The following is a 26,231-nucleotide window of genomic DNA, read 5'->3' as shown; positions in this document are numbered from 1 at the left end:
AGGATAAGGGGGGATGGCTTCAAACTTAAACAGGGGAGTTTTAGGTTGAATATAAGGAGGAAATTATCACTGTAAGAGTGGTAAGGCACTGGAATAGGCTGCCCAATGAAGTTGAGAATGTTCTATCCCTGACAGTGTTCAAGGCCAGGCTGGATGGGGCCGTGAGCAACCTGGTCTAGTGGGAGGTGTCCCTGCCCATGCCAGGGGGATTGGAACTAGATGATTTTTGAGATCCCTTCCAATTCTAACCATTCGATGGTTCTATGAATTTCATTCCTGAGTAGTTGTGTTCATCAAGCAGTAACATAATTTGCTCCAAAATCAACAGGTCCAATTTACTTACTACTGGATGTCTATGATCTATTCCCTTATGACCATAGCCACTGTTTAAGAATCGTATATTTTTTAGGCCATCATCTACCTTATCTTTCAACAAGATTTTTTTTTTTTTTTTGACATTTGCATGACAATGCATAGGAACACATGAACCTCTGGTTGTAATTGCCTGCTTGGAAAATTGGCTGAAAAAAGGAGATATATATATATATATGCTTTAATTGATGCTGGTTTCCAGCATATACAGGACTTATCTCCAAGTCAAACAAGACAAGAAAATAGTTACCCAACTAGGAGAAATAATTACTTTATTGCTGTCCAAATGCCCCACGTGTCATGAATTAAGGAATCTTAAAAATCTAAATGTGTGGTGCAATGAGCCTGTTAATATTACTTTTCTTTAGAACACCTGTGACATCACAAACATTTGTTGACTTTATTATGAAGAATGAGAAAAGGGAGGAATGTATGACAGTAAGTAGGTTTGTTCATAGCCTGCAGGACTTTAAGATTCTTTTCTCAAGGCATAAATGATAACAATGGAAAATGGCTTTTTAGAACTACTTTTATTTATTTTCTGTATCCTAGAGAGAATAAACCAAATAAATGAATGAAGGAAATTGCTTCCCTTTTCATGGCAATAAATAACTCATTGTTCAAAATGATTTGAGCTGTCAAAGGCACAAGATTACATACTGTTACTTGAGAAATTATCTTCTTTCATATATTGCTGTATTTTTATTTCATGCTCTCTTTTTGCTTGCTCTAGCTGTTCATTTTCAGTGTTTTGGCCAAAGAAAAGATGTTATTTTTATTCTATTAGAGAATAGAAACTTCAAGACACATATTAGAGGACACTAAATGAGGACAGTATCAATTTCACATTGTCTTGATTATCTGGTGTTTATTTTTACTGGTTTGCTTCTGTCTGTAAAAAATCCTGATATTTAATTAAATCCCACATTGGCAATTAGCAGCCGTTATTGTAGCCACTTAAGAGTCAAATGATTCCAGCATGGCCACAGAGTCGCAAAAATCTGCTCGCTAACGACTAAGTTTGATTGAATCTGTCTCCGCTTTAAATGTAAAATGAGAAGGTGCTGGATGTACTGGACCTACTTTGTGGGATTGTTTTCTTTTTACATATTATTAGTGTTTGCAGGTATTCTGAAAATTTCCCTTTAATTTTTTTTTGTTTTTTTTTTAATGTGATTTCTATAAAAATAATTGAGGAAACTGTAGAAAGCTTTGATCAGTCCTTATTTATTGCAGCTGGCTTCATATAAGCAGTCAAACAGCCACCAGTTGTGTATAAAGTAGCAACACTAACATTAGGATTTCAGTGTTACATTACTATATAAAGGAATTTTGCTTTGAGAAGGGATAGTAATCCTCCTTGAAGTTTATGGAAAAAAAAAAAAGCTTTTAACTTTTCATGGCACCTTAAAATAAAAAAGAAAATTTTGATATTTGCTATAGTTCTTAATATAGTGCACTTCATAATACTTTAAGATGTATCTGGTGTAATAGCTTCTGTTTCTTGCCTCTAAGAATAGACATGCAAAGATGTAATGTTCTAAAGGTTTGTTAGAAAAGATTTTTAATGAAACTTCTTTTTACACACATATCTTCATCACCTTCCCATAGCAGTGTTCAATCTGAATCTAGCAAATCTACTGCAACAGTGCTTTGTTTTTAAAACTTAAAAATGGTTTGGAAGGGTGCGTAATGTAATGACTCAGATAATAGATTAGATAAAAGGAGGATCCAGTAATTTTCTTTTTTAATCCTAGCTTTAGTTTATATTTTAAGGAATTATACCACTTAAACCTTGGCTTTGCATAATAGAAATTATGATTTTATTAGGGTCTTCAGGGACATTTGGAATTTCTGTGGATCCAAAGACTTGTTTAGTCCAGAGAGACACAAAGTTTTGAAGTTTGTTCTTGGAGAAATGATAACTAAAGGTATTTAAACATATTTTTCCATGGAGAGTAGATTACTTGCAGTTCTGTTTTACTTTGCATGCTGTGATTCATGCATTCATGTGCACCTGAATTTATTGTTGCATTTCCCCCTATATAAGAGCAAAGCTATGTTCCCAACAAAGATACAAGCTGCGACAGCATGCAAGTAACTGACATAGAAGCACATGGGAAAACATAGAGTTTGCAGTCATGCAATTTGTTAGGCTAAGGTTTGTTGATACTAGAGAAACCAGTCCTCTTGAAGAAATAGGTCTCTGTAGACTATTGCAGTGCATTAAAAGGGATCAGAAGTTAAAATGATCAGGCACAAGAAGGCGGTGGATTACATGCCTCTTGCAGCAAAAGTAATGTTAAAGAGAAAACCTGTTGACAGCTACTTTGTTCTTAATATTTGTGAAATAGGAAGTGGCATTTAATTTGTAGATGGTATGGCTTTTCCAAGTTATCCTAAAATCAGTGCCTTCTTGAAGAGATTGGCAGAACTGTTAAACAGAAAACTCTTTGATGAATGAGAAGTGATAGCTGCCATGCTGTGCAATCTACTCTTTGCAAAAAATAGAGGCTTCCCCCGCTGAGAACCTGAACTGGATACTCTAGACAGTACCAGCCTTTCATCTTAGTTCTTATTAATCTTCTAAAAATGTCACAACTTCTGTAGATATCAAGGTTAGTGACCTATTAGACAGACTTTTTTTGTTTGGTTGATTGTTTTTTGTATGTGTGAATTTTAGGGTATTTTAATGACTTAGTAAAGTAATAGTAAGTCAACTGAAAATCTGAAGCCACTTTGAGTACATGCCAGTGCAAACTTTCTGGGACCTTTGGTTGGAAAGGCTGCAGTATTCTAGAAACTGTATCTTTGTAATTTGTTCCAATTAGCCATAAAAGTCTCAGTTCTTGGTCTTCTTGATCATTGTTGTTTTCGTAGAAATAGTGTCGTGATTTTTTTTAACCTAGCTTAACATCTCTTTCTGAAGGCTTACTTCTGAAATTAATTTTCAAGTTAAACTTTCATTTTTCCTTTGGGCAAGTTTACGATGGTACCAAGTGACTACCAATTGGATAATTCAGTTTTCCTTGTGCAGTCTGCTTCTAAGGAGAGTAGCAACTCTTCCAAAATAGCATACAGAGCCAGTGTGGGTTCTTCTATAATTCATAGAACAGTATAAAGTGCAAGAAGAGTATATCAAGGACATTTCATTTCAGAGAAAATATTCATGCACTTCCTGCAGATACAGAGTTCCAGCATAAATCTTTAAGTATAACCACCTCTTTTTTCTTTCTATTTCAAACTGAAAATAGAAATATCTCGTATACTTAAACCTAATAAATATTGTGAAAAATAAACCATATAGTTCCTATTAGCATAATATAAACACAGCAATTATAATTATAAATGACTACAAACATTACATATTAATTAACCTGGATTAAAACTAGGCTCCATTTTTAAATAGGAAGTTGGAAATGACTTTATCACATATCTAAAAAAGAAATAAAAATTTATCTACAGTAGCTTTTTTAAAATTAAAAAAAAACCAACCAAACAACCAAACAAAAACAAAAAAAAGAAACAAACAACCAAATAAAACCAAATTAAAAAAAAAGCAACAAAACAACCGTGACATTTCTTATTTTGGAACAGATCTTGGTGAATTTTGTATATGATACTTTTTTTACTATGTTCCCTGGTATATAAAATTAGCATGTAGGCTGAACACATAGAATCCTCTAAAAGCAGACGAAACCAAAAGTTTCCCTGGCACACCAGCTTCTGATATTTTCCAGCAATTATTTCTGCATCTCACAATTACATCTCTGGCAGTGAATCCTCAATATATTTTTATTCTTCAGTAGCTGCAGATTACTTGGGCTTCACACAAAAGAGCCAATCTTAAAGTACTTTTAGATGTTCTTTCAACTGTGAGTAGCAAAGAGTGGCTGACTCATTTCAGATGTGGTCCCATAGAGAAAACATGGCATACCTACTGCCCTGGAAGTGGAATCTAAAAAAAGAAAACCTGGGAACTGAGGTTAAATTGTTTTTAAAAAACATAAAATTGGGTAATGTGGTGATAGCCAAGAAGTCTCTGTTGTTAATAAGTAATGTTTTAATTCTGGAATATTAGCTTTGCATCACTTTTTGTTTGTTTATTTTTTTATTTTTATTTTTTGCTGGCAGTATGTATGCAGAGGCATTATACCACAATGCATTTGTGATGGCTGAGATGAGGTGATACTACTACTGAGTTTAGCAGCTTCCTGAGCAAAGCGTTTTAAAGCAGCAAAACTAGATATGACAAATGTGTCATTTAGACAGGTTCTGCTACATTTTATCTGAGTACCCCAAGAGACTTTGGCTTTACTATTCTCATATTCTCTCATTCCCAGAGCTGTCATATAGTATAATGGTATTTAAAGAATTGCATTTAGAAATGGAATGTACTCAAGGTCACTAATATTTCAATCCCCATTACCTATGCTCAGTAATCCACCTACTGTTATTGCTACTCTCCTTTAGTATTGCAGTAAAAAATAAAGACTTCTGAGAATTTTCTCAGATTCCTCCCCCTCCCCAAATTATTAATGAAATTTGCAAAAGCAGTATCAATTACTGTATACTGGTCCTGGGCCAGTGAAGTCCAAAGTGAGCTTTTCCTTTAATCTCTGAATTTTTTATCAAGTCGTTTAGGAAGCTAATTTAATGTCAGATGCTGTCTTGCATTTATTTCAAGCATATCTTCTGAACAGATGGATTTTAATGGAGAACACTTCATGAGCTTTAAATCAATATAAAAACCCAGATTTTTTTAACCTAACTGTAAGCCTTGAACAGAGACACCCAAATTAATAGCACAGTTTTCTAGCCTCCCTCTACAGGCAATAGAGAAAATGGGGAAGAGCAATACAGCTTACTGCAGGTCTGCATCACTATGTCAAGTTCTTTTGCGTTGGTTGTCTACATAGGTTTGCATGATTTTCAGTTTAGTCTATGAGTTAGGTGGGAGAATCCAAGCTTGTTGAATCTCTGTCAGGGTTTCAAGAGTATACTGTGAGAGGATGTAGTAAATAAACAGTTCAATCAGTCTTTATTTAACCTCAAATCTTATATCTAGATGTTTTCTCAAACTCAGTTTTCTAATGATAACTTCCTAAATTTATGTGCATTTTAAATTTCTTCAACTATTGTTTATACCATGATCCCTAGTCATTGCTCTCTCACATTTGTGTTTTATCAGAGCACAAAGTATTGATTGCCAAGTTAAATCAGGCTTTTTCATATGTCTCCCTTCAGGACTTGAATTATGTTAATTTGGGCTATCAGAAACCCTAAGGTATTTGATTTATTATCCTTTTAGCATTCAAGCACCTCTTTTTAGGATCAGAGAGATGTTAATGTAGACAGTCTCTCTAAAGAAGGCAAAATTGCAGCAGGTATTCCAAATACAGAGAAATTACTCGAAGTTTTTCCCTGGTCATTACCAGGGAACTTTTTCTATGTAAAACCACGTATCCTTGAATTAGGAAAAAATGCAACAGTATAAGCCATGGATAATAATACTAAAAATCTTTGGATCTCTCTCTTATTCTACCCAAGGAGCTCTGGATAGGGCCTACGTATGATTCCTTTTGTCGGTATTTCTCCATATGCTTCAATAGATTGGATCATACCAATGGGTGAAGTACAGTGTCCATCGAAACAAATGCAATTATATCCCTTAAATCTAATAAACTCTGTGTCAGGCTTGTAAATTTTATGGTAGTCTGCACTATATTCTAATAGCTGTCTGAGTCTAATGCCTGTGAGGCAATTGGCTGCTCACTACTCATATCTTGGCTTACATAAACGGACAGGAGATTCAGAAATTTCAGAGTGAACAAGTGTTCCTCTTTGTTTACATAAAGCTTTGTCCTTGTAGATAAACAAGTCCCTCAGGTCATCAACACTTTTTAAGGCTGAAAAGAAATTTCAGTATCATTTACATTTCTGTAATAGAAATGTAGATATTTCAGATTGTTTTCTTTGGTTGGTTGTTTGTTTTTTTTGTTTTTGGTTTCTGGGTGGTATTTTTTGGTTTGTTTTGGTTTGTTTTGGTTGTGTTTGTTTTGTATTGTTTGAAAGCCTAGAAGACCACTAAATATTTTCCTCCTATGAATAGGAGTATGTTTACCTAGCACTTCAGTAAGTACCATGGAAAATAGTGCCTGTGTACTAGTGACATTCACAAATCTCATGTATTTGCTACAAATTCTTGTGTTTCTCAGGTAAATCCTGACAAACTGCAGTATTGTTACATGTTATACCTATTGAAAATAATAGTCCTCATCAAAAGCAAGATGCAGTGCAACTCGACTGTCATCTACCTATGTCAGAGTAATAATAACTGTTCAGCCTTGCTGTTCACAGTGCTCTATAAATAATAGTTGAAATTAGTAAGATTCAAGAGGTGGAGTTTGACATACACTTTTTACAATCTTCCATAAATCTGTTTTTTTTTTGGTTAGGTTTTTATATTTAATTTTTAATCTCTCGTTTTATAGAGGAAATTAAATAAATCTTAGGGCTAGATTCAGGTGTGCTTATACATGAAGAATAGCACTGCAACTAGCTTTACTAATCAGTCTGAAGAAAGGTTACAGACTCCAGTCAATGTTCAGATTATATATGAAATTAAGACAGCAAGAAAGTCACAGCTCAGGGTGGCTTATATGGAACATGTATGATTTTAAAAGAACAGAGATATTTATTATTGGCTCTGTGTAGTTTTGTTTTCACTAGGAAACACCAGTGGCAAGAATTAGTCTCTCAAAAAGCCTTAAGCATTGTAATAATAATCAAGAAATTATGAAAAAATTACCAGGTTTTAATCCTTATTTTTCTATACTGGTCTGTTTAACAAAGACACTCTTATTTTAATTTAGACATTTTATATTAATTTGGTTTATTGTCATCTAATTTTCTTTTTGTAGAATAACAAATTACTATTAACAAAAATAATGTTGATGTTTTTGGTAGCAAGCGCATTTTCAAACACTCCGCACTTCAAGTGACTTATTTATGAAAAATAAAGGTCACGTCATATTTTTCACTATCTATTTTAAAGACAGTTTTTATACTACACTTTGAAGGCTGGGGAGTTTTCAGAACTGTTACTGTAATCCTTGCTATACTCTTAGAATAGCGAAAGAAAAAAAAAAGCTCACACTGAAGCTTTCCCTGTGGGTGAGATGTCATGAGAAACTTGTTGACTCCTGACTGATACAATGTGACACACTCCAAATCCAAAAGTATTTTATACAGAAATGCCATAGTGCATCATGTTAGTGTCTCTTCCAAACAGAGAAAAATTAAGGCTTCCTGATCATGTTGGTTACCTTTTCTGTTCAAGTAAAAGCTCTCTTACATTGTGACAGTGGCATTTGATAACAGAGAAGTTGGAGAACACAAGCTGAGTAATTAATGATTTTCTAGTTTTCAGGTGGATAATGTCAATCTGTTGTGAACTAGGAGGCAAAAGTACTTGTGATAGCAGAAATTTTAACTTTCTGTTTTCAAAGGAATAATAAAATGTCAATATTTAGTGATCAACAGCGCCCATATATCAAGCATAAATTTATCTGTCAGGCTGTCATCTGAGCACCGTTGCTCACATGGCTTTAGGATCTGATCACAACTTATGTATAAGCTATCATTTTTAATTACTTACAAATAGTTCTACTGAGCATGTTTCAGAATTTTGATGTTTTAAAGCCTTTTCAAAAAACCTCATGAAATACGAATTCATTTTGACATGGTTCTACGTAAGAAACCTCAAATGATAATCACCAAATAGGCTCAACATTGTTTTTGTCGCATCAATAAATGTAAAGTAAAATGCAATTTGACATAATAAAGATTCTGATATCTCTTTTTTAGTAGCTTCATGTCTATGATGCTCAACAAAAGGACTATTTTACATGTGTTTTGTACTTATATAAATGAGTATGTGCAATGTACTAAGGAATGGAAAGTGGACACTGAATTTTTTTTAGATTATCATAGCTTTGGGAATATCAATTGCCGTGCATGTATATTTTGATGTACATCCTGTCTAGCATTTTCAGCAGCTCAAGTGCTTGGTTTAGCATTTTCAGAAATTATTTAACGATTGAGAAGCACTGATAGTAATGCTTCTCAGTACAGGGAAGTAAGAACTTTAAATAAACCTAGAGTCATAGAGGCTGGGCAAGAAAAAGTTTTACTTAAGATGTATTACATGATAAGTAATACATGTTAAATGAACATGTATTACTTAACATGTTAGGTATTACAAACTCAACGTTTGAAAACCAAAAGCATTAAAGCTTCTTTAAGCACTAAAGCTAATAACTGAGGCCAGCAGAAATATTATCCCTGAGAATAAGCCACTTTAATATACTATTTTCTGATATATTTTCTGGATAGTTTCTGTGGTATATGCAATATATATTCTATAAATTTCTGTTTATTTCATCTCTCTTTTGAGGAGAATCTTAAATTCTCTTTAAAAAACCTTACTTTTCATAGTTGAAAAGATGACCATAGCAATTTGCTTTCATTGCAGTCAGACAGGTGAGATGGCTTTCCCGAATCTGGATGAGGTTTAAAAAAGTAACAAGGGAGATAGGACATGCCCCATTAATCTCAATCAGTGTCTAATCTAGGGGGATGCTCTTTGGCCAGAGAATTAAATATTTGTTCATGTGCTTCAGAATTTAGCTTTTTTGTTGGAGAAGTTTTAGCTGAACCTGGAAATTAATCTGTCTTGGAAATAATTTCTGTATCCTCTGTCATCCAGATTCTGCTTGTGAATATGCCTTGATCTCCAGCCTTCCTCATAAAAGAGTGGGGATTTAGAGTGGATCCCCTTCCCATTTTGCATAAGGGAGCTAGGCAGCAGAGAGCTGGAACCAGAGTTGACTGCTGCTCTGTCCAGCAGTGGAAGAAGGTTGGTAGAATTTTCTACCTAGAGAATGCAACTAGCAAGTAACTAGAAAGCCTTGAAGATGGATAATTGAGGCCAGCTGGAGGTTACCCCCTTTCTTGGCACACATGTGGGAAGGGTAACAGGGCTTCCAGAATGGAGAAGTAACTCAGGGGTTACAGCCAGTTTTACCAGGCAGGAAAACGTCAGGATCCTATCCAGAAACATCTATGTACCTAAAAATTTCTTTAAACAAATGTGTACTAGAGAGCTTTACTGTGAGTAGCTGTGAATTAATTTCTGCAGAGATCTGGCAGAGACTGTGAAGAAAGATGGTGTGTAGTATTCTGAGATTGTAGAGGGCACTGCCCTGCTGTAGGACAGAGCAACCGCTGCATTGGACTCTGCTGTTGCAGTGGATGCTAAAGATTATGCTTGCTCAGTATAAGTTTGAAGTTCTTGGCCTCTTACTTAATATGTTAATCCTAGTTTGGAATGTTTTCCTGTTGCAGCTGAATTTATATCATTACTGAAGTTTGGGGAGGAAGTCTGTCTTCTAATTTCAGAACATGAGCAGGCAGTGTGCGCTTGCAGCCCAGAAAGCCAATCATATCCTGGGCTGCATCAAAAGGAGAGTGATCAGCAGGTCAAAGGAAGTGATCCTGCTCCTCTACTCTGGTCTAGTGAGACCTCACTTGGAGTGTTGTGTGCAGTTCTGGTGTCCTCAACATAAAAAGGACATGGAACTGTTGGAACAAGTCCAGAGAAGGGCCACGAGGATGATCAGGGGACTGGAGCACCTCCCATATGAAGATAGGCTGAGAAAGTTGGGGCTGTTCAGCCTGGAGAAGAGAAGGCTGCGTGGAGACCTCAGAGCAGCCTTCCAAGTATCTGAAGAGGTCCTACAGGGATGCTTGGGAGGGACTCTTCATTAGGGACTGTAGTGACAGGGCAAGGGGTAACAGGTTAAAACTTAAACAGGGGAAGTTTAGATTGGATATAAGGAGGAAATTCTTTCCTGTTAGGGTGGTGAGGCACTGGAATGGGTTGCCCAGGGAGGTTGTGAATGCTCCATCCCTGGCAGTGTTCAAGGCCAGGTTAGACAGAGCCTTGGGTGACATGGTTATTGTGATGTGTCCCTGCCCATGGCAGGGGGTTTGGAACTAGATGATCTTAGGGTCCTTTCCAACCCTAACTATTCTACTATTCTATGGTTCTATGATTCTAACTCAGATTTTTCAAGCAACTCTAAAGTTTGTGTGCTATCTACAGCTTCCTTTTTCTTTTTTCCAACTCCCTTGAGAATCTGGCCCTGCATTTGTTTACTTTTCATAAGAGCCACACTTTCCTTTGTCATTAGATGCTAACATCCATCTTTAGGGATGGCATCGTGATTTTGGCTCATTGCATGTATTTGAGTCATGGTTAAAATCATGTCCTCATGTCTGCAAGCTTACCATGTGGCGGCCTTCAGTTGGAGACCAAATCACTCTTCAAATGGGTTAATGGTGCATACCACCAGAGAATGAGACTTCTGAGGACAAGGCCTCTTCAGAATGACCTCTGTCATTCTATACGTGGCTCCAGATGGCATGAAACTTAGGTCACTGTGGGAAATTTGGAATAAAGCGTGGAAGCCTTACTTCACAGGTTTGGGTGGGTTTTTGGAAATCTAAGCTAGAAGATGAACTGTTCATAACGGTCTCATTAAAATATGGGCCATGTTTTTAATCTACATTGAGTGCTAAGATCCTGATGCAGAAAAAACAATTCAGTAAATGTGTAGAACCATATTTTCTCCAGAGCAGACTGATTAAAATGCATCAGAGTGAACTGTCTGCACATTTCACTGCTGCTGTCTCCTCAGCTAATTTCAGATAGTACTTAGATATCCAGGCATTGTAGCAATGGTGATGGATACACAGTCTGCTGCTGACCAAAAATGTGATTTCTGACCCCAAAATACTGAGGTACAAAATAAATGCTTCCTTTGCAGCATATTTTGGATGAGATAGTCTTAAAAGGGAAGCACTTAAAAGGAATTTTAATTATGTTGTTTTTCTGATGGGAAATGAAAGAACTCTGTGTAATGAATTAATTTTAGTGGTAAAGTTTAATACTTATATCTTTCAGATCCAGAATATGTTAATTCTTTTCCTGCACCTGTGACCTGGCAGTCCTATGTGTTTATATCTCGCTAAAATAGCCTAATAGCTACATATAATCTGAAAAATTGGGTAATTTAAAAGGGTTAATAAATCTGGATCATCAGCTCACTGGAAATTGTATTAATATTATTTTATTTTACTTGATTTTAACAACGTGCTCAAGTATTCTACTCGAATTTTTAATTTCAGCATATGGTTTGCTGAACTATGATTTGATTACAACTATGAAATAATATTTTATTGAATATACAGTCATTAGTCTTTCTGTTCTGAATGAGAAGGCATAGCAGCCAGTAGTTTCCTGTGACATCTAAGGTAGCAGAAAGTACCTCTTTAGTCCAATTAACTGGTCTTCTAATGTAATGGTCAGGAAGACCATATGTGGGTTCCTCCTGTCATTCCTCATTTTTTCTGATGTCCCCATAGTGAAGGGGTGCTCTGTTACCCTGCCTCTCCTTTGGATCAGCCCACCTGGGCTGCCAGGTGTATAGGCCAGGCCCGGTGGCTTAACCCATTATGTCACTTAGCTACCAAATTGCCTTCTCGATAAGCACGTGTGCTACCTCAGGGAGAGAGTTTTCTGTGGAGAATTAAATAATCATCTCACATGAGATGTGCAGTCCTTGTAGACTCAGGACTACAAGGAAGAACTGCAACTGTATTTGATTGAGAAGATGAATCTTATTATGCTTCTGATTTATTTTTGCAAAGCTCTTTTTTTCCACAGCAAAACCTGCTATGCCATTATCTTAGGCTAATCAGGAATGAACTGAAGAAGAGAAAAACTGAACATGAAGAGGACTAGTGATGTAGGCTGTGGAAATCATATTAATAAATATATAGTGCAAATTATTTAATCATAATTTCTGTTACAAAGTGAAAGGATAGCTATATGATTTGAATTATATCAAGAAACCTTGTATTTTGACAATTATCACAGTATCATAAAAACAGAGAATGCTAAATAATAGTAAGATTGACTAGAAAAGAATCAATAAATTTACCATTTTTTTTTCCAAGTAAAGTAAAAGCTGGTTTAGTGCATGTTCCCCATGGTTTTAACAAAAATGCAAAGCAAATCAGATAAAGACATGAAAGGAAGTATTCAAACATTTTAAATTCATATCTATTATTATAGCTACAAGAGGGAGAAAAATCTTTGTATATTTTTAAAGTATTTATGTGGGGTTTTCTTCCAGTAAATCAACTTGGGGAGGTTATGTATAAAACAATTATCTTAATGAAATATACCATTTTAGATGAGCTCTAACTATCCTCATACAAAGACCTCTATTAAACAGTCTTTTATAATTTTAATAACATACCATGCAGCTATTTAATGACAGTTTGATATCCTAGCTGCTCATTGAATATTTACTCCCCATTGCTTTTTATAAGCTCACATTACCAACACAATGTTGTCTGAGTCGAAGTTTTTCTGTATGCCATTTTGGATGGAAATATAGGCAAGCCTAACCGTAGGAATTTTTGAAATGTTTAGTTAGGTGCAATAGTGTATTAAACAGTCATCTTTTTAAGGTAAGAAAAAGCTGAAATTATTTTTAACAGTTTTGCAACAATCTCATTTGTATCAGGCTAAAACTGTTGAAGTGTGTGAGAAAAGCTGTGATTAGGGTGACAGATCTATTTGCTGAACATATACGCTATTGCCAGTGAAAATTTCTGAACAGTTCTAGCTTTAGAAAAGGTTTGCTTTGCCCATTAACAGTTGTGATATAATAATGTGTTGTACCATTTTGTTTTAATTAAGATATATTTTCTCACCTATTCCTTTGAACTAACTTTTCTGGTTATTGCTGGCCTTCTTTACTTTGTCTTTTGTGTTGTTTTGTTTTTTCTTACCTTAGCATTAGATAATTATTGTAAGGTGATCTTGTCAGACTGCTAGGTATCTGCCAGGTAAAATTTAAGGTGCTGAACGTTCAAACAGCTGGGGTCTGCTGCTTCCAGTGATTACTTGATGGGGCCACACAGGCTGGAGCTTTTCTTAGCAGCAGACAAGGCAACAGGGGGATAAGATGTTCTCCATGACATCTTTTAGCGTCAATACTTAGACCTAAGTTCATAAGTAGCCCTGATTTTTGACCTATGAGATCAGGTACTATGCTCAGCTTTTCAAAAGAGAATGAGGAATGTAAATTAGGTGCCAGAGGTAACTAATATGTGAGGTTTTTTTTCACATCACTTGTATTAGCAAATTTGAGTATATCCAGAAGTTGAAACTTACTGTTTGCTTTCTGACAGTAGGATTACTTCCTTTCTTTTTTTCCAATCCTGAATGAATCTGAAATGTCATTTCTCCCAGCCTGTGTGCATGCGAAGTCTGGTGGCACAGTCATACTTTTGGAAATTTGGTGGAATGTGATCTGTCATCTTGGTTTGTTTGCTCAGCTTTGCAGTACTAAGCACTCATCATTAGGGCCTGCATCTGTGAGCATGAGGTGGAAACAGAACACGAACATGCCAAGGCTTTTCCCCATATTGCACAGAGCATCACAGTAAATCTCTATGCCACAGCATGCTGGGATGCCTCTGTCTGGCTCTCCTGGAAGCACAAAGCACCACAGGGAAGGGGTGATGGAGCAGAGGGCATGGTTCCATCTGCTTGAACACCAGCCCATGGGGATGAATTAAGTTTATAGAGAGAGAGACGACAAGTGTAGACTCTGGGTACCTGTGTGTGAGTGAGCCCTTAGAGCTGCTCTGGGGACTCCTTCCCATGTACTACCTGCACTGTGCTGATGTATTTGGCAAATCTTTAGAATGAAGCCCTAAATTCATGACACACAACAGAACAAAACTGGAAATAAACTTAATTTGTAACGCACAGCATTTCTGCATAGTGTCCTAAGTATTCAGTTAGGAAAGACAATGCACATAATATTAGTGTAGTAAGCTGAAAAATGTCACTAAGCCTGACATTCTTCTGACTCTTGGTACTGACACAATATGCTGCTGAACAGGAATTCACATTGAAGGCTTTTATATATTCCTGAATAATTAATAGGCATAGATTTGGGATATAGCTAATACTTTCTAGATGAATATAATAAATGCATTTTAATAATTGTTTCCTGTCACTTGATTTATCAACTCTTAAAATATTGAATTGCAGATATATTACTACGTTTTAACGTGGGGCTGATTCATAAAAGCTATTAGTACATTTTGTTCTTCTGTTGAGTTACATGGCTTAGCCTAGGAATTTTTGTGCATCACCCAGTGAAACATTAGAAAGCTTTTAACTATTAAACAATATTTATGTATATGCAGCATACAAAGCACACTATACTGTGCAGTAAGCAAATTATTTCACCATTTTGTTGCTGAAAATCTAAACTAAGTAATAGTTTGTAAATCTTTTTGTAGACCTATTTACCATAATGATTTTGTTAATCATAAGCAAGAAAGAAAAAATTCTAAGGATGCTGTACTTACTGAAGATAAAAGAGTATTAGTGCTCTGTTATATGCTAACCTCTGTTTTAAAAAAATGCCTTTAGAAAACACAGAAGAAAAAACTGTGAAGGAGTGAAAAAGTTAATTAGCTATAGTATCTCTTGCAAGAATACATTCTTGACAATTCCAAGAAAATGCATTGAGATAGAATTCAGAATATAGTCAGTGGCATTGACAGGTGATTTCTTTGGGAATTTAATAAAAAAATACACTAAACTGAATTCCTTTAAATCTGCACTACTGTTATGAATGTAAATTATGGTCCAATGTTAACTAGTCCCTGTCTGCAAAATCGAACTACAGAAGAATCTGAGATGCAAAATGCATTCTGTTTATATTGACCATTTCCTTCCTTTACCTCTTTTGTAACTTTAGGTTTAACACAGGCATGTACATATGGTAGAACAAATGAGAATGCAACCCAGTTATTTTGAAATTTAGTACATTACATTTTTTTCAATTTAATCAATAACCTGAACTTTTGTTACAATGCACTGACTGTGCTCACCTCTTCTGATATGAATAGATTCATTGCAAAACCATGCTGGATTGGAACAGTCACAATTGTTACACTAATTTCAGGCAGATACTCTGTGCTGACATGCAAATTTTATTAATTCTGGGTATCACACACTGCTTTTGAAATATATTTCTCTCTTTTACATCTTATTTTGTGATTATGTCTATGTCTAGTAGATGTGCATCCCTTTTGAGTGTCTATTTTCACTGTTTAAAACTTCTTAAAATAGTTATTGATATGATAATTTCAGATTTTTAATAATATATTTTCTATCTCAGTGGACATGTCTAAATTTGATAACATTAATAAGGACCTTTACACATTCTACAATAGATCTGTGAAAGATAAACACATATGGGATGTTTTATCTATAGCTAGATCTGCTTCTGCTCTCAAACTAATGGAACCATAATAGAACACTTACTAGAAAAATTAATGGGCTGCACTCTTTTCCTTGTTATTAGATCTGTATGGCTGCATTTGGTCTGAATTGTTCATTTATGAAAGGAAAGAATGATGAAGATGCTAGGATTTTTCTATGTAGTTGAAAGGAATCCAAAACCTTTTTTTTCTTTTTTGTATTCATGATCTAGTTAGCATCTTGCTATGCCAACCTTCACTGAGCCAATGTAAGTTAAAGAACATCTGCTGTGGTATAGTTTATGAACAAAATAATCTGTTGATTCTAATCTTTGTATTATTCTTGCATGCATAAAAGAAGGATGTCAAGGATATTTGTTTCTCCTGCCATTGTTCATTATCTCAGATACTTCTACTAGAGAAAGTGATTTCTCTGGGATTTTACTGTAATCCACAGGGTTTTATTTTTATTGAGCCTTTTTCTTTGTACTGCACTTGATAGTAGTTCAACCATGTACAGAAAATGAAACGTAATAGCAATCATGTTAACTTTCTACTAAAGTATGGATTTTTTTTTTTAAAGACTAATTTACTGGGAGAATTCTCTTTGAGACCATTTTACACCAGAATCTAATATCAAAACCCAGTGCAACAACCTTTCTTAAAGACAAGCAATCTCATTTGACGCAGATAGCTATCCCACACTATATATTGTTGTTATCATTATAGCTGAAACCCTGCATAGTTGCCTAAGCATTTCTATCCTGAGATTTTCTTTGAGATTTTGGGGGCTGAAATATTGTAGAACTTTTTTCTATCCTTTCTCATTAGCCTGGTCCCTTTACACACCCTTTTCAACCTCCACAATTTTGGCATTCCTGATCTTCCAGAATTTCAGTATTACCAAACTATAGCTAACTGCCTAATATGATGTAGGTAGCAGGGCTATGACCTACTGGATCTGGAAAAAATCATTAGAGCTGTATGTCTGCTCCAATGGCACCATCTATAAACCACTGAGGATTTCTCCATATTAGAGGATTTTTTACCTAATATGTATTGCCACCTTTCAAAATCTGTGAGTAGCAGCAAGTATCCAGCCAGCAAAGTATAGTCTAAACAGACCTCTACTGCTACAGGGTTACTCCCTCCTGTCCCCGATGACTTTGTTTTATGAAACAGAAAATGAGAATAAAAACTTGAACACAGCTGATGTTTCATATTGCTGAGCATGTGAAATGCTGTACATAAAGCTTCTTTACTATCCTGTGTATTATAAAAAAAAGTAATAAGAATGTATTACTGCAGAGAATAGAAAGCATCATTTGTAACACTGTGATTGTTTATGGTTTTTTATATCTTTTTGGTTTGAGAATTATTTTTTGTGTGTGTGTGTTTGAATGTTTATCATTGGCCATGGCATTTGGAAGGCCTGTACAAGGTTCTTAAAATATAACTCATCTTAAGGAACCAAAACAAAAGTGCCTCTTGAAACACAGAGGCTAATGTAAGCCTTTAAAATTGTGATTTTCTGGCTGGCTGTTGATGAAAATTTTGAAGTTTATAGTCTGTGGCACTTGTAATCTATGTCTGCTTCTGTTTTTTTGGGTAGCTCGCGTTGTTCCTTTCCAGTGGTATTTTAGAGGATTTGTATGATTTAAACATTTATTAATGAGTCCAGGAGACAAAATACAAATGAATATTGAAATTTTTCTAGGCTTAAACTTGATGAAATAATATAATTTTTAATATAGTATTTTTTTTTTTGGATTTCATCTTTAGAATGTTTGCATTCAATTACTTGTTCACGTACACCTTCAGAGAGGATTGTTGATTCAATGTTAAGGATTACTGCTATGCTTTTTCTTATTATTATCTTTCTATTACCTTCACTTATTATTATTTTCTGTGACTTATCTAGATATTCACACATTTGTTATATTATTTTATACTTTGTAATAGAATCATAGAATCATAGAATAGTTAGGGTTGGAAAGGACCTTAAGATCGTCTAGTTCCAATATGATTATTATAGCATCTTCTGCCAGAAAGATGTACAATTTTCATGCATATTTCATGTTTTTATTGAAATAATTACATTACATTTCTGTCACAGTCCCCCCAAATCAAAATATATTGTAAGAAAATACTAATATAGACTATTTAATTTTTTTCTTTTCTGGTTTTGAATGTTTGGGGGTTTTTGGCAGTTGAAGAAACAGTGAAACCAAAATGTATTTATTAAGATTTCATCAAAATCACCATTTTTGTTTAGGAAAACTACAAAAAGAAATATCAAGTGAGGAGAAGAAAGATAACCGTTCTTTCCTTTCTCTACTTAACGGAGAGTTTATGGAGAGTCAATTAGAAAACCAGCAGTAACAGTGGTACAATGAAAACTTTGTTGTGAGCAAAAAAGTGAACTTGACTTATATGAGAAGCCACCAATTCACACCTGCATTAAAATTGTAACAATTTCCAGTATTTTACTTGGACTGTTAATATGATTAGCTCAATTACAATGGTATTATCATTTGCACTCTAAATTGTCCTAAGGTTGGCAGCAACATCCTCCTCAAAAGGGAAAATGGTGGTTTAGTATGTTACTGGCATCCTGAATTCTTCAGTAAGGGTACTGTGCTGTTGATTGTTTCTTATTCCTCACTCTCAGTTCCACTTAGAACTAATTTTTTTTCCACTTAGAACATGTTTTTTTTGTCTTGTTCTGTGTTTATTAATTGTAAACATCACTTTTAATCTGTATTTATTATATATTTTCTTTTACATATGTTAGTACACTCCTTGCTCTCCTCCATTTTTTTTTCCTCTTTGCTAGTCTTAAAACCTCTGTCCAGCTCCCCCATCAGTTTTTTTAATTAGCATTCCTGTTTTTTTTAATAAGCCTGTCTTATCCCATGCCTATACTCCTATAAACAACATTATTATGTCAAAGTCATAAATATTTCATTCTATACAGAATAATTACTTCTTACTGTATATATAAAAGCCTTGATTATACCACAAGATTATGCAAATGTAAACCAATATAAGTCATACAAGCAAAACTGTAACAAATTAGGCAATAGTCACCTGCTCATTAGAAAAACTGTTGCAGCTAAACTAGCTAAATCAAATCTCCAGGCAGGCAAAGAAAGTTCAGAAAAGCCTGAGAAATGGGTCTTGAGGCCTTGCAGAATTGGTGCGAGTCTACCAATACTGGTTTACAGGGATACAACTGGACTAATATTTTTGCATTGGCTCTTGTCTTTTTGTCTTGCTATCACTTCTAGTTAGCAAACTGACTAGTTGGCATTTTTGCTTCTGCATTGCTGTTTCTCAGGTTATATTCATTGGTGCTGTACTTTCTTGTTTTAACATTGTTACAGAATTTGAAATCTGGGCTATTTAAGCTAAAGCAAAATCACCAAAGGTTCAAGGAAAAGAGAAGCAAAGAGAAATGTATGGGTCACTCTCCTAATGTGAAGTGAACTCACAACTAGGAGCAGCAGTACCTGAATTCAGCAGGTTGGGTAGACTCTATTTATCCTGAGAAAGCTGAGAATACCCTCGTTAGCATGACATCCTTATCGGGACCTAGATTTACATAGACATTTTGGTGTGCGCCACTGCAAGCTACATTTATAGAAGATTCTTGTACAGTCTGAATGCCATTATGATTTGGGATTAGAAAAGGCATCATGCTAAGCAACAGTGATGGTGTCAAATGGCAAACAAATAAGAAGAGGTATAGAGTACAGTCTGTAAATTAGTGAGTATTCTAAATGATAAGTTTTAGAACTGGGGGGAGTGATAATAATATAATCCTCTATACTAATAAAGATGTGTTTATCCAAACCTGTTAGGACAGAATGAGCACTATAGTTGTAAGTACCAGGGCAGCGATATCAAACTTAACTTAGGCTTATCTTTCCCTAATGCAGTACCAAAACTAATCAGTCTCCATGCGACTAACTTGCTAACAATGAGCAGACTCTGAGGAAATATGCATTTATCACAGTAAGTGTCAAAACAGTATTACTCATTCAAAACTGAGTTTGCAGATAAAATTGCTGTGTTAACAGAATGACTTCTTGGTTATTAAGTATTTAAAGATTTAAAAAAAATTAATGCCTAAACAGCTCAGGTTAAGGACAATAATATGGATTCTATTCAACATAGTGTCTGTTGTTGCCACAGCAAGAATAATGAATAGATCATAATGTAGAAATGAAAATCAGCTATTTAGATTGCTGGCATCTCTTACTCATGTCTGTAAATGAAATATGATTCTCAAAGAATTTGTGCCTGTAAAGCTTTTTCTTATAGTTAATGCAGTGTTTAAAGGGAGAAAACTTATTTAATAAGAGTAAATAATTCTTTATGGAAGCTGATTAATCTCTTTTTTTTTCTTTTTAATAGGTTATTTCAGTATTTCACTGTTGTGATGGAAAGTGTAGCTCTCAGTTCACCCTCTGTCTATACCTAACCTTGATGAGGGCAAACCCATTAACAAGGGCAGGTTATTCTCTGAGAACAATTCTGTTCTTCCTCAGTGAAATTCATGGCTGCTGTGGTAACTACAGCATAATAGGCAATGGACAAAAGTTATCAAGGTTGTTTGCAGAAGTTAAATATCAAGATGCTTTTAAAGTGAGCCTTGAAGTTATTACAAAAGAAGCCCTATAGCACCAGTGTCGTATGTTATTTCGTAAAGACTTCCATCAACCAACAATACCCGTTTTTCCTTTTTAGCACTAGTCATGTTGTCCTGTAAATCAGGTTTATAGGAAGAATATTTCTTTATTAGTTTCAAGTCAGATGATGGTCAATAGAAGTAATCCTCTGGGCAAAATTATTCCCACCTTCAGCTTCAAACAAGTTTTGATTCATTTATTATATTCTCAGTATGCGTGAGAACCCCCTGCTGACATCAGTAACAAGCAGTGAATGGAGAAAAACACATAGCTTTGAAAATGAGATGTTATTTGTGTTTGAGAAGAGTATTTTAACGTTTTTCTTTGTACTAAAGCTGTCACATTTTATATACAGTGGTGGGGTTTGCTGTGGTTTTATATTTTGTCACCAGCCTGTAATGTGTGTGCCATCATGCTGTATACTCAGGGAACACATCCCTATGGTAATATTACATTTGCAGACTGCTTTATGGTATAATTAAGATAAAGGATATTGTGAATTCCATAAATGTCAAATAAACTACATAGAAGTGTGTCAAGACTTAAAAAAACAGCTAAATCCTATCAAAAAGAAAAAGGAGTTATCATTTAGGAGTCTGTCCTTTGCTTAAGTGCAGGAAAAAAAGCTGCAATGGATCTGGGAAACAAGTGATCACTGCAAGGGCTCAAGAAAGTGAAATATGATGCCTGACTGCAATTAGAGTGATCTACTTCAGATTCTTTTAGATATCATGGGTTATTAAGTAACCAAATTATATTCACGTAATTCAGCACCTGCTTCATCAAGCTACAGAATATGGAATTAGATATAGACCACTTCAGCTTCACTGATTTGATAATGTAGTGGAGAGAGACTGGTGAATATACATTAATCCTATGAAATTAAATCAAGAAAATTAGCTGAAGATATTCCTGGGGGCCTATTTGGTGTCTAGTTGCATAAAATGACGAATTACCTGCTTACTGAAATAACTTTTTTTTTCTTTTTCCTTTTTTTTTTTTTGTGATGACAAATGGAATGGAACTAAGAACCGAGTTTACATAAAAATTGAACCAACAATGTACAGGTTCAAATCAGAAATCCGTTTAACTCTGGCTCTGACAACAACCAGTACCAAATCATTAGAGCATAAGAACAGAGCAAGTATATAATTTTTCTCTCAGTTATTCCTAATTTGGAGTATACAGACTACACTGTTACTTTTATTTTCATTTGTGTGTGATGGACTTTCTACTATTATTATTTGAACCAGTTCTGTTATTATTTTCTGGTCTCTTCAGTATCCTGTATAATGTATGCAAGTATAATGGAATCATGCATACTCTGAAGAAGGATGTTGGTTTTTAAAATTCTTTAAGATAATGTCATCTGATGTTTCCTCATTCTTATGAGAAATGATGACATAATAAGTAAATAAAGCCTATGCATTCTTTATCTGTGCTGTTCTAATTTTATAGACTTCTGACCATGTTGACTCTTTAGGAGTCTGAATTATTTAATCTTTTTGCATATAGAGACATTCCAGTATTTCTAACCATGTTTTTGTCCTGTTTGTAACTTTTCTATTGGCACTTCATAGTCGGTGGGAAGCTTACTCACTTCTGTCTCCAGAAGAAGTCTGAACAAGTAATGTAAGATGCAGAAGTCTATCCTGCACACTTTTCAAATTAAGGGAGATTAACTCCATACCAAACTGATTACTTTAAATATTAAGTATAGATATTGAAAACCTGTCTTATGACCTCACTCTGAAAATGTGACTATACTATTTTAGCTATTCTTAGTCCAGCCATTTCATACTGTATTTGAAAAGATTCTTTCTTGTATTTTTCTTAAGGTTTTCTAAACAATTTGTTTTTTCTAATCTGTTACCTATAAGTGATTCCTCTGTAAGCAATGTCAATATTGACTTTGATTTTGATTTCTTGAAGTAAAACATTGATGGATTAAAATTATTGAAGTAAATTAATAATAAATAATATGGCAAAATATGTTTAAAAAACATATGAGTGAAGTGTAGAAGTCCTAGAACTTCACAATATTTGATCTGTAGATGTGTTTCAAATAGTTCTATCAGAAATACTTTTTCATCCTCAGGGAAATATGTATGATTCATAGTAATTTCCGTTTTGGTGGGAGACAAAACAGAACTTCAAAGGACAGTGATAAATGGAAAGCACAGCATGTTTAGAAAAACCGCTGTCTTGGTGTGATTAGTATACATAGCTCAAATCCAAGACACAGGTTCTGTTTAACTTATTCAGAATAGACACTTGAACCCTGTTCTGCTGTACCCAGAATAATTAATAACCAAAAGCCTTAGGTGGATTATAGAATGCCTCATCCGTTTTGACTAGCTGTTTCTCTTAAACCTGAGAAAACATTCCCAGTTAATGTTTGTTGTAACCAGTGCATTTCAGCAAGCTATTCTGAGTTTCACAAAATGTTTTATGTAAAAATTATTATCTCTGAAGCAGTTTTCCTTTTCCTCTTGTTACATGCATGAGATGCTCTTCGTGCATGCAAAGTTCTCTACTTTGTATTCTGTCATTGCTCTATCAAATCATAATGTGCTTTGTATTTTCCACATTTTATTTTATTTTTTTCTTTTTTCAGTATTTAAAGATTTCTATGGCTTACATTTTGGTTACAGGTTTCTCTTGGACTTTTACATGCTCGAGCTACTCATATCCTCTGGCCTCCACAACGCTGGCAGAAGTTACAGGCAGTGCTTCCTCCAGAGCGCAAACCACTCAAGAGAGAGCAAGAGTGATCTGAATGTTCAGACAGAAAAACACTGAAGATTAACCAGGAAGAGCTGCAGTGGTTATACCATGTCCCATAAGAGATTTTGCCAAGTGTGCTTTCACATTAGGTACAATGTCAGCAAATACATGTGACATCTTCATGTTAAAATGCCACTGTAAGTGTAATTTTGGGGGGGATTTTGGTGGTTTTTTTTTGTTTGCTTTGGTTTTTTGGTGCATTTTGTGTTATTTTACTTTGAAATAATTGGTTGTAGAATGTTCAAGTTTTCTGGGAGCAGTAAAATGCTTTGACAGATTATGTCATGTTTGCCTGGATAAGAAATTATTAAAAATTATTAAAACCTTCAAGAAAATATCTTTTACATTCATCTTGTTTCTTTAGTAACTGAATGGAACCTTTAGTGTTATCATTGATTGCCTACGAAAAAAAAATACGTGATAATCTTTTGGATTGTCCTATAATTTCTAATACTGAAGAATCAGTACCTCTGTAGCTGAAGAGTTCATCATATGCATTGTTTGGTTTTGTTGTTTTTTTTTTTTTGATTCACTGTTATGTGTTCTGCAAAACTAGTGCCAGAGTCATCAACAAAAACGAAGGCATTTGTTCCTCACTTATTACCTCAATGATATTTTTCTGTTCATGTTATCCAGACATGCATTCTGCCTGGACATGTGCACACATACACAATGTGACATACATATACACATCAACATAGGTGTAACCATGTACATGTGACACACAACATAGGCATATCGACTCTGTACTCATATAAACAGTAATGGCACCAGCGACTTCATCCTCTTGCTGACTGATAAGAATAAAAACACATAAGTGGGAAATATATATAAATATATACAGTATGGATGCCTCCAGGATCAGACACCTGCTTTGCCCAGTATACAGAATCCTACTGCATACTGGCACCTGGGTCCTTGTTCCCAGGCAAAGGTGTACACACACAAATGGGTCTCCCAACCAAACAGCAGTCTAAGCAGCTGCCTGGGACCCCACAATGCCTCATGTTCACCTCAAGGGATACCTTCACCCCACCTTCTAGGCCATGTGCCTCACTCACCTGTTGGTCCGGCTTGGTGCTGGCCAGTGTCGTTCACTGGCAGTGCACCCGCATCACACCCCATACTGGCACCACAGGCATACGGGCCTCCCACCCCTGGTCTGCCCCAGCTACTGGCACTCAGACCTTCCCCATACATGCACACAGTTCAGGGACCTCTGCACCCAGAAAAAGTACTGTAAATGGAGTTTAATTAGAACATGAGAGTCTGCACTGATCAGGTTCAGGCATCAACAAACTAGCACCTGTTTATGTGTGATCAGCTCCTTTCATACCCTTCTCTCTCTCTTTTTCTACCCTTGATCCTCCCCAAACCACCCTCATTCCCCTCACTTTGGTCCCCCCTAAATATCCCACAAGTGTTGCACAGTATTGGAATGCTGCTCCCTGCACCTCACAGCAAACCCGATACCCATAGGCAGTGTCACCAGTCTGTGGGGCAACACAGACAGCCTCCCCACTGACTTCTCGTGTTCACTGTCCCCCATGAAGGTGGTACAGGGGCGGCTGTGCTCCTTCTTGGCTGTGAGAATGCGACGTTCACAGTCTGCTGACTCCTGTAATAGCCACAGAGGAAATAAGTCATGGTATTATTTGGCTTTCCCCAGCTGCCATCGCTCCTCTGGGCTGTGTGGAGACCAGCTCTTTATCATGTAAACTTATATAGGCTATGAAAGTTTAAATTTCCCAGGTACTCAACTGTGACATGCCTCAAGGAATATCCATTAACCTTTATTTACATACATATATTTATAAATATTTATGAATTTATATGAATGTATAGGATATATATGATGGAATTTAGTATATGCCTATTAAGTCTGAGGATGTTACAAAGGGTGTAAAGACTGCCATAATTTTGGAGAATGGTATTAGACTGCAGTGATCTGAATTCAAGAATTATGAGTAGAGAGTCTGGTGGAATAATTACCTATACACACGCTGGATTAAGTTGAAAGAAAATTTGGAGATTATAGAAGAATGCAGTTGAGCATGAGTCAACAACATCCTGTTCTGAATAAGGAAAATAGCACACTCTGTAAGCAGCAGTATAGACTGTAAACACAGGAAACAATATTCCTGCTTAATTCATCTGCAATATGATTTTAGGCACCAGATTCAGAGGAAAAAAATGAGGAGCAACTGGAGTCTTTAGAGAGAAACAAAAAAAGGGAAGAGAAACCAGAAAAAAACATGACCTATGAGAAATGCTGGAAGAACTTGGATTTATCATTGAGTCTGGAGAGTCTGAAGCATAGTCTTCAAAGTCATGAAAGGTTTCTGTAAAGTGTAAGAGTATCATTGATTCTCCAAGTCCATCATGTACAGGAGGAGAACTAAGACTTACTGTGCAACAATAATACTTTTAGGTAATACATGGAGAAAGAAACATTTGAATTTTAAAAGTAATAAAACATTGGAATAGATTACTTTTCCTTGCAAGGTTTTATCTTTTTATTACAAGGCCTGTTTCTACTTTGAGGCAGGAGACCTTGATATCCATGTCAGCTATTATACATTCTCTGATTGACTACTTTGTGATGGGTAAGCTTCATGGTGCCTTTGATGCTAGGCAGGTGGGCAGTTGCATGTTTCCTTTAGATTCCTAAGATGCAAGCCTAACAGTATCAAAGTAGTCTCATGTACCACTTTCTGGTAATAAGCATTTAAGGAATCCAGTTCCTGAAAACAAGCTATTTTGCTACATACTGGCATAGAATCATAGGATAGTTAGGATTGGAAAGGACCTTAAGATCATCTAAGTCCAACACCCCTGCGGTGGGACAAGGACACCTCACAATAAATCATCTCACCTGAGGCTTCGTCCAGCCTGGTCTTGAACACTGCCAGAGATGGAGCATTCACAAGTTCCCTGGGCAACCTATTCCAGTGC

The 26,231-nt window shown here is 35.5% G+C and overlaps 1 protein-coding gene across 4 annotated transcripts in view; it reads left to right on the top strand.

The window, feature by feature from the left end:
- Positions 1 to 23,417, top strand: part of IMMP2L (inner mitochondrial membrane peptidase subunit 2) — a 449,643-nt gene extending 426,226 nt beyond the window's left edge. For all 4 annotated transcript variants that reach the window (XM_057403701.1, XM_057403700.1, XM_057403702.1 and 1 more), the window contains one exon: positions 23,144 to 23,417. In XM_057403701.1, the coding sequence (XP_057259684.1) occupies positions 23,144 to 23,263 (120 nt within the window). In that variant the 3' untranslated portion in view covers positions 23,264 to 23,417. The remainder of the gene's footprint in view (positions 1 to 23,143) is intronic.
- Positions 23,418 to 26,231: the final 2,814 nt, after the last annotated feature.

The sequence above is a fragment of the Pezoporus wallicus genome, unplaced genomic scaffold, assembly GCF_028554395.1.
Source record: "Pezoporus wallicus isolate ANWC-B61680 ecotype Strahan unplaced genomic scaffold, APGP_CSIRO_Pwel_v1 contig_7274, whole genome shotgun sequence".
Classification (NCBI taxonomy): domain Eukaryota; kingdom Metazoa; phylum Chordata; class Aves; order Psittaciformes; family Psittacidae; genus Pezoporus; species Pezoporus wallicus.
Note: the sequence above shows the minus strand (reverse complement) of the source record. Positions and strands in the feature narration are given on the sequence as shown.